The 12,047-nt window shown below is 50.9% G+C and overlaps 1 protein-coding gene across 1 annotated transcript in view; it reads left to right on the top strand.

Annotated features, from left to right (window-relative positions):
• The window catches only part of CEP41 (centrosomal protein 41), a 50,865-nt gene extending 39,021 nt beyond the window's left edge, over window positions 1-11,844 (top strand). Inside the window, exons 6-11 of the mRNA XM_004608258.3 lie at window positions 2,112-2,256; window positions 4,907-5,058; window positions 5,382-5,449; window positions 7,594-7,708; window positions 7,975-8,190; window positions 9,227-11,844. Coding sequence (XP_004608315.1) covers window positions 2,112-2,256; window positions 4,907-5,058; window positions 5,382-5,449; window positions 7,594-7,708; window positions 7,975-8,190; window positions 9,227-9,378 — 848 coding nt within the window. The 3' untranslated portion in view covers window positions 9,379-11,844. The remainder of the gene's footprint in view (window positions 1-2,111; window positions 2,257-4,906; window positions 5,059-5,381; window positions 5,450-7,593; window positions 7,709-7,974; window positions 8,191-9,226) is intronic.
• Window positions 11,845-12,047: the final 203 nt, after the last annotated feature.

Raw genomic sequence — 12,047 nt, 5'->3', positions numbered from 1 at the left:
CTTAAGTTATGTGTGTATGTGTGTATTGTGTCTCTCTTTTCATGTTTAAAATCCTTGTAAGCCTGTTTTTTGAATGAAGGCTAAAATTTAAATGTGGGAAATATTAACATCACTTTACCTTTAGTCACTAGTCAGGGATCCGCAAGGTATGTCACATTCTTTATTCACATCTTTGGTAAAAATTTTATGAGACTATTCTTAAAGGACTTCTGCACTTTATCAGATTCTTTACACTTCCTACCAGATATCTCTTCTAGGGGAGTACATTTTATATTTGCAGTTATTATACAAACAAAATGTTGTTCATGTTGTTTTTTGATTATTTTGTCAGTACATCTTTTTATCTAATAACATACTTCTCTTATTCTTGTAGGAGTCTCTTGAAGTTTCTAGCACATTATATCAGATGCAAATTAAATTTCAGTATCCTCTTTAATATAACTAAGCCCTTTATTTTTATTTCTTCTCTCATTACTCTGGTTAAAGCAATAAATTCTCAAACTTTTTAGTGTCAATCTCCCTCCACAGGCTTTAAAATTATTGTTTTTAAATAAAAATTAAGGACCTCAAAGAAATTTTGTTTATTTGAGTTATGTCTATTAATATTTATGTTCTTAAAATTTTAAACAGTGTTTTAATATCTATATTATCTTTCACTCTAACAGCACAAATATAATATGCTTCTATCTAAAAGTACTTTCACATATGCTTTTATGTAAAAGTAATGCATTTCCAAAACAAATCACTGAGAATGGCAGTGTCCTACCTTTTTTGTAAATTTAATAAAAGGCAGCTGGTTCCCATGTCTTGCATGGAATCCATTGCAAATTCTATCTTAGGGTCAAAGAGTAGGAGAGAACCTGACCTCAGGAAGGCCTGAAGTTGAAAAATAAGGGTTATTTTCATTTTCCTCTGAGATAATTGTAGATATTTTTCTTTGCTATGGTACCAAAACTTGACAGCTGGTAGCTGCTTAGAGATTAGTTGTAATGTGGACTCTGAAACTATATCAATGGACTTTTCATATCCTGTTCCCATAAAATCCACGTCTGGTCTGCCTTGCACTCCTGAATAGATTTTACCATGCTTAGTTTGCAGCATCGATCATTGACCATTTGGAAAATACTGGTTTGCAGAGTTATGAAGACCTTCCAAATGTTGATAAATTTCAGCACAGAGCATTCCCCCAAAGTATATTTATTACTTTCACTGCCTCTCTTACCTGAAAAGCTATACAGGCTAGAGTAAAGCTCGTGATGGCGAATACTTGCCAAAATTCTGATTTTTGTGCACATTTTTAATTATGGCCATAAGCGTGTTGTCTATGGTTTTCCTTGAAACAACAGTTTCAGCTTGGCTGTTTCATGAGGAAATGTCCGCCAAATACAGGAGTGTAAATAACTAATGTTTCTGTCCGTGGAATTTATAGGCACATTAGTGCCTTGCATCTGGCCAACCCGGTTTAATCCCTGGCACCACGTATGATGCCTAGAGCACTGCCAGGAGTGACCCCTGGGCACACATCGGGAGTAGCACCATCGCCTGTCCTCCCCCCAAAAAAGTGTGACCAGAACAGTGAAGATCACACTTAATACTTTGTTTTGTAGGAAACTTGCTATGCATATACCTCCCATTTTTATCACAGAATACTTGAAAGCTGCATATACTTAACGGTGAGAATTAAGACTTACTCATTAATATTACTTTCTCAGAAACTTTTTTTGTAATGTGACCACTATCAACTGTGTGCGTTGGTGAAAAATAGAACAATCACTAATAAAACCTGGTGCCACAGCCCTATTTCTTGCTGAGGTGCTGCCAGCTCCACACAACTCCTCTGCGCCATCGAGCCAGCTGTCCCCGTCCAGTGGAAAAGACGGGTCACTCTCTACGGGGTCAAGAGAGAGCGTTCCCACTGCCCGTCCCCTGAAAGGACAGTGGCGATGCCTGTCAAGCCTAGACTCAGGTCACCTCCGGAGCTGCTTGGGCATGGCCCTGGGCTTTCTCCAGCAGGCCCCCGTGGGACCGCCTCACAGGGGAGTAGCAGTCCTCGAGGACGTTCTGACTAGATACGCGACGAAATGTGTCTGTGTCTCTCTGCACCCTTGTAGACAACGACTCTGCCACCTCAGAACCTGATGCAGAAATCACCGCCAGGACCAACGGGAAAGAGAGCCCCGGGGAGCAGGCGCCGAGCCCCGTCCAGTTCATCAACAGCACAGGCGTCGGGGACTCCGGCCGCTCCACCCTTCAGAGGTGCGCCCGACGCATGCGTGTTTTCTTGTGTTTTGTTTGAATTTCCTTCATGCATACTTTTGGTTTTTTTTTTCTGGTGTGGAGGCATCCCAATGGACAGTGGTGAGAATGTTCTTGCCCCCGCTGTCCTCCGCCCCTTCTTGTCTGCCTCCTCACCCGCCACTCCCACCACCGCCCAGCTCCCGCCCCCAGCTCAGCCCTCGGTTCCCCAGACAGGCTCTCGGGGTTTGTTTTCATGAGCCATGGGATGTTCCCTCCGTTCCTTTCTGTCCCGCACAGGAGTGCGGTCACCCGGGCTTTGCCCTCCTCCTTCACTATTAGGACTTGGCTCAGCCCGAGCCCCTCTGCTTTGGTTTCCCTCCACGTTTACCTTCCTGCTAATTAACCCAGAGATGGATTTCTGTGATTTCGAGACCTTCGAAAGGGGCTGGCAGTGGTGAATGCTCCTGGTGTACTCCCTGCCCTGGTACTTCCTCTGCCTCTTTCTCTTCCGGCCACCTCCTGGACCCCTTCTCAGCACTCTCAGAGAGTAGATTGCCCAGGGGAAGGCTCACGTCCACTCCTCCTTCCCACTCTAGAGGTTGTGGTTCACTATTGGGACTTAGAGTTTCAACTATCTTTTGACCTCAGAAGAATACAGGGCTGGAATGATAGCACAGCGGGTAGGGCGTTTGCCTTGTTCATGGCCGACCCGGGTTTTGATTCCCAGCATCCCATATGGTCCCCCCACCCAGCACTGCCAGGAGTATGACCCCTGTGCATCACTGGGTGTGACCCAAAAAGCAAAAAAAAAAAAATGAGAGGGAGAATGATTGCCCACCCACACCCCCGTTTCCATCCATGCAGCTTATCAGCCCCTGTCCAGAACCGGCAGAAATGCTGAGTCTCCGGCTCAGGGCTCTGCTCTTGAGTAGGGGCAAAAGCTCCTGAGCTCAGCCCTTGGTGGCCACCCTCAGACTCCACATAGCTGCTACTCCTCTCTCCGTGCTCTCGAAAGCTGCATCCTCTGGCAAATACTATTTTGAACTATAAGACTCTGCCAGGGTTCAGCACGCGCCCGTCCCTTTTACACGTAAAGCAGTTCTGCCAGAGCAATGTGTTCAGCCAAGGAGAGAGCTCAGAGGGCCATAGTGCAGGCTCTGCACGAGGGAGACCTGGGTTTGATCCCTGACACCATATGTTCCCCAGTGTGGGCAAAAAAGGCAAAACAAAGACAAAGGTAAAGAACTGGTATCTTCCAGACCACTGTCGCTGCAGCTTTTGATGTTACCATTGTCATTAGTATCACCGCAGCTTTTGTGCAAGAATGTTAAAATTGCTTTTAAAGCAGGAAAAACCGAGAAGACTCCCACCCAGTCCTGGTTTCACGTTCGGTAGGTTCTCTGCTCCATGGGTTCAGCCCGGTCATACGAAACAGCGCTGCAGACTGCCGACGTGGCGTGTGTCCAGTGCAGTGCGGAGCCACATCTGCTGGGAGAGGGCCTCCACTGGACACTGATGGGTGGGGTGGGTGTGTGTGTCTTCGTGTCCACCTAGGCCACTGCGGTCCTTTCACTGCTTGCCGTTTGTTGGTAAGGATGCTCTTCCATTGCTCTGATTCATCTTTTCACGCCATCTCGTTATCGTGGGGACCCATGGCCTTTAGAAACTCTCCGTGCTGAAGTCATGGTCAGCTCTTGATTTTCTCTTCTATTTCATTATGAATGTCACCAGATCAAAAAGCCTGGTTGGGGCCAGGGAGGGGGCTCAAAGAGCTGGAGCACGTTCTTTGCATGTGGGGGGCCAGATTGGACCCCTGTACCACACAGTTCCCCAAGCACGGCACTGGGAGTAGCCCCGAGCACTTGCCAGGTGTGGGCCAGACCCCTCATTAATTGAAATGAAAAATTAAAGCATCTCCCTGCACCACTTTGCAACATACAAAATAAGTAACCTATAAAACATCCTGTTAACTACAGGTAACTATTGAAAACACTGAGGTTCAGACTAGATTTGATCACTGTGTGTCTGAGATCCTGAAGGCCTTTTTAGTTCACATTACATATATCACACATAGAAACGCCTTTCCTTTGCCCTTCCATCAGCCTACTTCTTTCTTACTTTCTCTTGGAGGCAGGGCCACACCCAGTGATGCTCAGGGCTTGCTCCTGGCTCTGCACTCAGGAATAACTCCTGGCAGTGCTTGGGGGACCCGCATGGTGCCGGGGATCGAATCCAGATTGGCCGTGTGCAAGGCAAGCGCCCTCCCCACCGCGCTGTCTCTCCAGCCCCTCCACCTTATTCTTTCTCCCTTTGCTCAGACACGCCTCAAAACCCCACTGGCCTGACCATCTGTCCCGCCTGTCCTCTCGGAACACTGACCTCATCGCCGGGAGCAGCATGCACCCAGCAGTCCCTGACACTTCAGCGTCCTGGGGCCCTGCCCTGTGTCCTCCGAGGGGCCCAGGTCGTAGACTCGGCGTCGGTCATGTCTTGTCCTCAGAGGCAGCGACACCCGTGTCCATTTTCCTTTTGTCGTATCCACTCTTGCCTTTCACTCTAAGGCGCGGGGAATGACGGGAAGCCCAGCTCTAGCTCTCCCGGGAAAAGTGCTCTTGGCTGGCCTGTCGGCCGCCTCCCTGAGCCTGCTGACCTCCTTTTCCACTTGCAGCGTCATCAGTGGCGTTGGGGAGCTGGACCTGGACAAAGGGCTGGTGAAGAAAGAGGAGCCCAACGCCAAAGACAGACCTTACCCAGACTGCCCCTTCCTGCTGCTGGACGTGCGGGACAGAGACTCCTACCAGCTGTGCCACATCGTTGGTGGTGAGCGAGCAGGCCTGGCGGCGTCTCGTGTCAGGGACAGAGCCCACCTCTGGTCCTGGCCCACCTGGCGGTGGCTGCACCCTCCCTCAACAGTTCAGGAAGTCCTAGATTAGGGGGGGCCATTAGAGGACCCGCCTCGAGGCTAAGGGTCAGGAGGCGATGGGGAGCTTCCCGTCCTGTGTGGCGTCCTGTTTCTTTTCCTTCACAGAAGAATTCCGACTGAGCGCTCATTGCTTTCGAAAATGCCGTTCGCTCCTCCTTAGACCCTGGGCCCGCCAGGAACTGTGCTCCAGACCGCCTAAGCTTTCCCTTCTCCTTTGCAGCTTACAGTTACCCCATTGCGACTCTCTCTAGAACAATGAACCCTTACTCAAATGATATTCTTGAATATGTATCCTTTGTTGTCTTTTTAAAAGTGCTGGGTGGTGTGGGGCTTGTAAGAGTCGAATTTTAGGGGGCTGGAGCAATAGCACAGCGGGTAGGGTGTTTGCCTTGCATGAGGCCGACCCGGGTTCAATTCCCAGCATCCTACATGGTCCCCTGAGCACCGCCAGGAGTAATTAATGAGTGCAAAGCCAGGAGTAACCCCTGTGCATTGCCAGGTGTGACCCAAAAAGCAAAAAAAAAAAAAAAAAAAATCAAATTTTATCCTGATTTCATACTCCTAGCAAGAAATGTCTTTTGGCATTTATTATTAGCTTAGCCTGCTTTAGGATTTGTTTTTTGCTGTTGTTTTTGGTTTGGGGGCCACACCTGGTGGCTTACTCCTGGCTCTGTGCTCAGGGATCTGTGCTCCTGGTGACACTTGGGGACCATATGCGGTGTTGGGGGTTGAACCGGGGTCAGCCACAGGCAGGGCAAGTGCCTTATCCCCTGTACTATCTCTCTGGTCCATTTTAGGATTTGGATTCTGGGGTGTTGCTGAGTGTCTGACGAGTTAAGGCAAAATTTTAAAAAAACAGCTTAGTTATAGTGGTTATGATCCAGTGACAGTCCCAAGACTATTTTTCCCTTCCATTAGAATTATTTTTTCTTCTTGGTCTGGGCATATATCCGAGAGGAGGACTTGAACACATGTGCTGCATGTGTTCACCTCCGCATGGTCCTGTATCCACACGAGACCCAGGCGAGCACTCCCAGGAGCGACTCCTGAGCACCAAGCAGGGAGTGGCCCCTAGGCACCACCCAAGCCCAACAGCCAAGACAAAGTTTTCTTCTTAAAATTGTGTTTGCTCATCAAAAACCATACAAGCTGAAAATATTCTTTAAAAACAAAAATTGTAATCTCCAAAAAATCATGCATCTGAACAACTCATTCCATTTCTATGTTTTTAATCCAGCCAATCTTCTCTGTAACTTTTTTTTTTAATTCCCCCTTTTTATTGATTTGCAGAATCATAGAGGTCAGGGGCCTATATAACTCAACACCTCAAAGTTCAGAGCAATGGAGACCACAAAAGCCGCCCCCCTGCGCATTTCTGCCACCCTCCCCAGAAGCCACCATAGTTCCCACCAGCCCATGGACTGAGTCCTGTTGGGGTTTCGCCAGTTCGTCTTCTGTGATTATGTATCTATTAGCGAAACCATCGTGCTCTTTCGCTTCCTTTTCTTATTTCACATAACATCATCACTTCACGGCTGCATTCGTTTTGCCCTCTAAGGCATAATGCTATTCTTTTGGAGAGGCTTTGTGCTCCATCCTCTATCACTTCTTTATCTTGTTTTATTTTATTTTTAATTTGGGCGTTATACCCAGTGATACTCAGCACTTGCTCCTGATTCTGCACTCGGATCACTTCTGCCAGCGCTTGGGGGACCATTTGGGGTGCCAGGGACCAAACCCAGGTCAGCCGTGTACAAGGCAAGTGCCCTCCCCACTGTGCTGTGGCTCTGGCCCTTCCCACCGCTTCTTTATCCAACCAACTATAACAACGGGCATTTAGGTTGATTGCATTTGTGGCCTATGGCAAATCAAGGATGCTCTGAAATCATGAAATTATATATAGAGAGAGAGAGATTTTTTTTTCCTCCAAGGTAGAAATATGCTGTATATATAATTCACTGTCTTGGGCTTTGGGATCTCTCACACACACACTTCACACTGCAGTGTAGTACAAGCTCCTTATTTCTCCATTTTTGACATGAATCTCCATCTCCAGACTGGGATCCACCAACCATTCCTCCTTATTGAGCGCTTTGCGGCTCAGTTTCTTGCCCTTGTAATAAGGAGGCAGGGGGCGCATTGGCTTTTCTCTTCCCTCCGCTGTGCAGTGGAACCCGTCATCCTTCCTTCTCAGGGCACGTGAGTAAAAAAGCAAGAGTGTCCGAAGCTTGGAACTCACGCTCTTAGACAGGCAGCCTTAGTTTACAGGAGGAAAGACCAGCTCAGATGAGTGTGGGTTTCCATGGGGCAAAGGTGGGCTGAACTCAGAAAGCCGGGCCTGGGCCCTCCTGGCTTCTTGGCGGGGGCGGGGAGTCCTTACTGACCTGCCTGGGTTAGCTCAGACCGGGGGAACCTTGACTCTGCGGGCACAGAAAAACGCCCACGGCAAGATCATCATCCTCTACGACGACGACGAGAGGCTGGCCAGCCAGGCGGCCACCACCATGTGCGAGCGGGGCTTCGAGAACCTCTTCATGCTTTCCGGAGGTGAGCCCCGCCTGTGCGCCCCTCCCGGCCTCCCCACACAGCTCTGCCCTCAGCATTGCAGGGGAGGAGGAACCAGAGAGGAAGCCCCAGCAAGTACCCTCCTGCTGGGCTCTGTGTGGGAGCCGGGATGCCGGACACTCTGGGCACTGGGGTCCCCCTTGGGCTCTGCCTCCTGCCTCTTTCCGGGGAGGCGGGGCAGGGGGAGGACACGCGGGCTTTGCCGCGGCCTCACCGTATTCATGCTGTCTCTTCGGATGCTTTCCCAGGTCTGAAGGTCTTAGCTCAGAAGTTTCCAGAAGGACTGATCACGGGTTCCTTGCCAGCGTCCTTCCTGCAGGCCCACCCTCCCGGCTCTGCCCGGAAGCGAGCCAGCCCCAAAGCACCGCCCCTCCCCGCGGAGAATAAGTGGAGATTCACCCCTGAAGACTTAAAGAAGATCGAGTATTACCTGGAAGAGGGCCTGGGGCTCACGGACAATCCCAGTAAGCCCCTGGGACCTTCAGACCCCCGTTTTCCCTGGAGCAAGGGATTTGCGCCTTTTAAGCGTCCCCTCACTCAAGTGCTATGGAAAGTTTGACTCCAAGAATGTATATTTAGGGGCTGGAGCGATAGCACAGCAGGTAGGGCGTTTGCCTTGCACACGGCCGACCCGGATTTGATTCCCAGCATCCCATATGGTCCCCTGAGCACCGCCAAGGGTGATTCCTGAGTGCAGAGCCAGGAGTGACCCTTGTGCATTGCCGGGTGTGACCCAAAAAGCAAAAAAAAAAGAATGTATATTTAGAGGGGCTGGAGCAGTAGCACAGCGGGCAGGGCATTTGCACGAGGCCGACCCCGGGTTTGATTCCCAGCATCCATATGGTCCCCCGGGCACCGCCATGAGTAATTCCTGAGTGCAGAGGCAGGAGTAACCCCTGTGCATAGCCAGGTGTGGCCCCAAAAAAAGCCCCCCCACAAAAGAATATATTTAGATTCTTCAGATAAGTGTAGGGGATGGTGTGTGTGTGTGTGTGTGTGTGTGTGTGTGTGTGTATGTATGTAAGATGTTGGATGGGTTGTGTGTGTATTAAGAGTGTTGGAGATGACCCCAGATTGTGTTAGGAATCTCCAGAGAGGGTGCGGCAGGGAAAAGATAAGAGGTTAGCAGTCGCAGAAAACGTGTCTGAGGTAAAACCGAGGCCTTCAGATGCTTTGTTACTGTTGGCTGTGTTAGTCCAAACCGTGGGGCTCACAGCTTGCCCCCATCTTTCCTCCGGTGGCTCCTGCACCCCAAGAAGGACAGAGAGCCCAAGCTGCAGGCAGCGGGGATGACAGCAGCGAGCGGGCCCTCCTCCCTGCTGCCCTCCCGCTTCCCAGGGCCCCACCGGTAACAGAAGGCCTTAGCCTGCCGTGGCGGCAGAGGCCCACTCGGCCGCCTGAAGGGTTTATAGCGCTGTCCCTCCGCGGAAGAGTGGCCCTCGGCCGATTGCCACTCGAGTCACCCTGCAGCTCTGCCCCCTGTTTTCTTGCTCCCTGCAGGCCGGCTGAGCCACACCAGCACCCACGGGAGAGACACGAAGGGGCCAGGCTCCCGCTGTAGTCAGAGCTTGTCCTCCAGCGGCTCCGCCTCGGGCCCCTCCGGAGCCCGATCGCTGGGCAGTGGTCACCCGCAAGGCAAGCCGTGGAAGTAGAGACCACGCCTGTCCGGGCCGAATAAACGCCTCTCGCCTTTTGGAACCCCACCTCCCCGCCGTCCCCCAAGTCGGTCATTTGTGGGAGCTGCCGCGGAGGGGGAGAGCCCTGCCTCACCACGGGCCCCCGCTGCCCGCCTCCCCATTGCCTCCTGCTCCGCATCCAGTGTGGGGAAGGATCTTCACCAAAACCAGAGACGCGACAGGCTTGAGTGTCCGCCCCGTGTTTACAGCATCTCCGAGGCGCTGATGTGGAGCACCAAAAGGATCGTAGTTGTAGGCTGGTGTCACTGTTTGTAATAAGGATCAGCTTGTCTGGGCCCCCGAGCCTGTGTTGTTTTAGAAACCCTTCACGCCCTCTGCCTTGCGCCCCCTCCCCCCCGCCCCCGGCCCTGTTCCACTCCTGTTCCCCGTCTTAGGAAGCTTCTCCGGGAAGGCCTCGCGCCCACCCACTCACACCCCCAAGAAGCCGTCCAGGGGCTGCAGGAGAGTCTCAGCCTCCCGCTCCCCCCGCCCCGGGCCCCCTGCCAGGTGGACGGATGCCCTGTTCCCCCACACACTCTCTGTCAGGAATTTGGAAGCCAGCATGGCTTGGTTTTAAGATGGAAAAATGGTGCTCGGGCTTCCAGAATGTTCCTTCTTGCTCTCCGGTTCCCAGAGCCATTCCGGTGGCCTGGTGCCCTCCCCACCTTCCTACAGGAGACCTCACACCTCCCCCCCACCCCCATCCCAGGGAAGCATTTCCATCCTGCAGGACCCCAGGAGCCCCGGGAGAGCCCCCCACCCCTCCCCACGCTCTCATCTAAGGCCCATTTATCAGCCCTGGGGTTGGGTCCCCGGGAGATGGGTAGAAATGAAATGGCCACTTGAAAACATCGCCTTCAATTGGACCAGGCAGGCGCCAACGGCTGCCACCGAGGTGAGGATGACTCGGGGGTCCTTTGTCAGCGCTGACAACCCCTTAAGCCCTCGCTTTAAAATACAGTATTAGTCTAATTGAGTAATTAGTGCAATTTCCTGCTTGCTTTTCATTCTCGAGACTGAGCTGTGATTAGGAGGCTGTGATTATAGATTCTGGTTTGGGCCAGAATTTTGAAATCAGCATTAATTGAATTGCTAGATGACTGACATTCATTCCATTTAATTGGGGGAACAAAAGACCTCAGGTGAGGATGAGGAACTCTGAAATTATCGGGGAAAAGGAAAAGAGCCTTGTTAATTTTTATGGTCTGTGATCTGTAGCTGCGATAAGGGACTAAGGAATAAATTGTGCTCTTTGTCATGGCAACCCGCGTCTGAAAAGCCAACTGAAAATTGCCTATCCTTGGGTGGTGAGCGCGGCTGGTAAGAGCCGCCTGAGCAGGGCTATTTTCTCACCGCCACCAAAAAAATAGGAAAAAGAAAGAAAAGAAGGTCCCACAGTATTTTCATCGTGGGGGCGGGGGGAGGCCCGTGTGTGTGTGTGTGTGTGTGTGTGTGTGTGTGTGTGTGTGTGTGAGAGAGAGAGAGAGAGAGAGAGAGAGAGAGAGAAGTAAAGATAATAAATATTTCCTAGAGCCTTGTGGAAAAACCACGTTCGGACTCAGCCCGGTCCCGCTTGAGTCTGCTCATTCTCCCCCGACTCCCAAAGTGCGACATTTCCCGCAGCTCTAGAAATCAAACAGACCGGGGACATTGTTCGGATGTCAAGCCGCGCCCAGTTTTCCACAAGATTCAAGAATCTCGTGCAAAATTCAGCCAACGTACACATAGCTTTAATGAGCAGCCTTCACGTTTCCCATAAATTTATTGCCTGAGAACTTAGCGCAGACCTTTGCTAATGCCAAATGCTCTGGCTTTTTATTTTCTTTCCAGCGGAGGTTTGGGGTGGGGGGGTGAGGAATGCAGATTTTCCACATTCGATTTTTTTCCCCCTAGGAGGGACAAGATTTTCAGCCATTTCAGATACGTGTACTTTTTTTGTTGTTTTTAAGAAGAAAGCAGTTTTTTTCTCTCTCTCTCTCTCTCTAGAATAAACTCCATTTTCTAGTTGACAAGAGTTTAGATACCCCACACTCGATTCCACTTTGAAAGTAAATGGTTCTCCATCTCCTCCTTCCTTTTCTGCTCTCCCGTCCAGCCCCGAATGACACTAGCGTGTTGAAAAAGGATTGTGTCCATGTGGGCACTGGTCATCACGCGCCTGTTGGCGTCCCTGTGTGTGTCCACATGGGGCGTGGGCAGGGCCTGTTTCTACGCACTTCTCCATAGTGGCAGTGCCCTTCGGGTGAGGATTCTTAGTCTCTGTGCCCCAAAGTCCTGTGCAGTGTCGCACTCAGACCATTTCTACCCTGCCACGCGCCTGGTGTCACTCCGACGGTTCTCACCACCAGTTTCTTCACGGGATTCACTGATGTGTGTTATTTAAGTGATGAGTGATACTCTGTACAATGATGAGTGCTGAAGATTAAAGTACCTAGTCACTCACTTGTGTTTCAATTCATCTGAGAGGACGCAACATCCCTCTCTTGCTCTTCGCGTCAACCCCCTGGGGGACATGGGGTAGAGGAGACTTGAAAGTGTCCCCACTTGGTGTTGCAGCTCCTAGAAAGGTCTGGAGACTTGGTATCAGTGGATCAACCAGGAGATGGTTGTAACGACTGTGTGTGTGTGTGTGTGTTGGGGGCGGG

Source organism: Sorex araneus, chromosome 1, assembly GCF_027595985.1.
Source record: "Sorex araneus isolate mSorAra2 chromosome 1, mSorAra2.pri, whole genome shotgun sequence".
NCBI classification, from domain to species: domain Eukaryota; kingdom Metazoa; phylum Chordata; class Mammalia; order Eulipotyphla; family Soricidae; genus Sorex; species Sorex araneus.
Note: the sequence above shows the minus strand (reverse complement) of the source record. Positions and strands in the feature narration are given on the sequence as shown.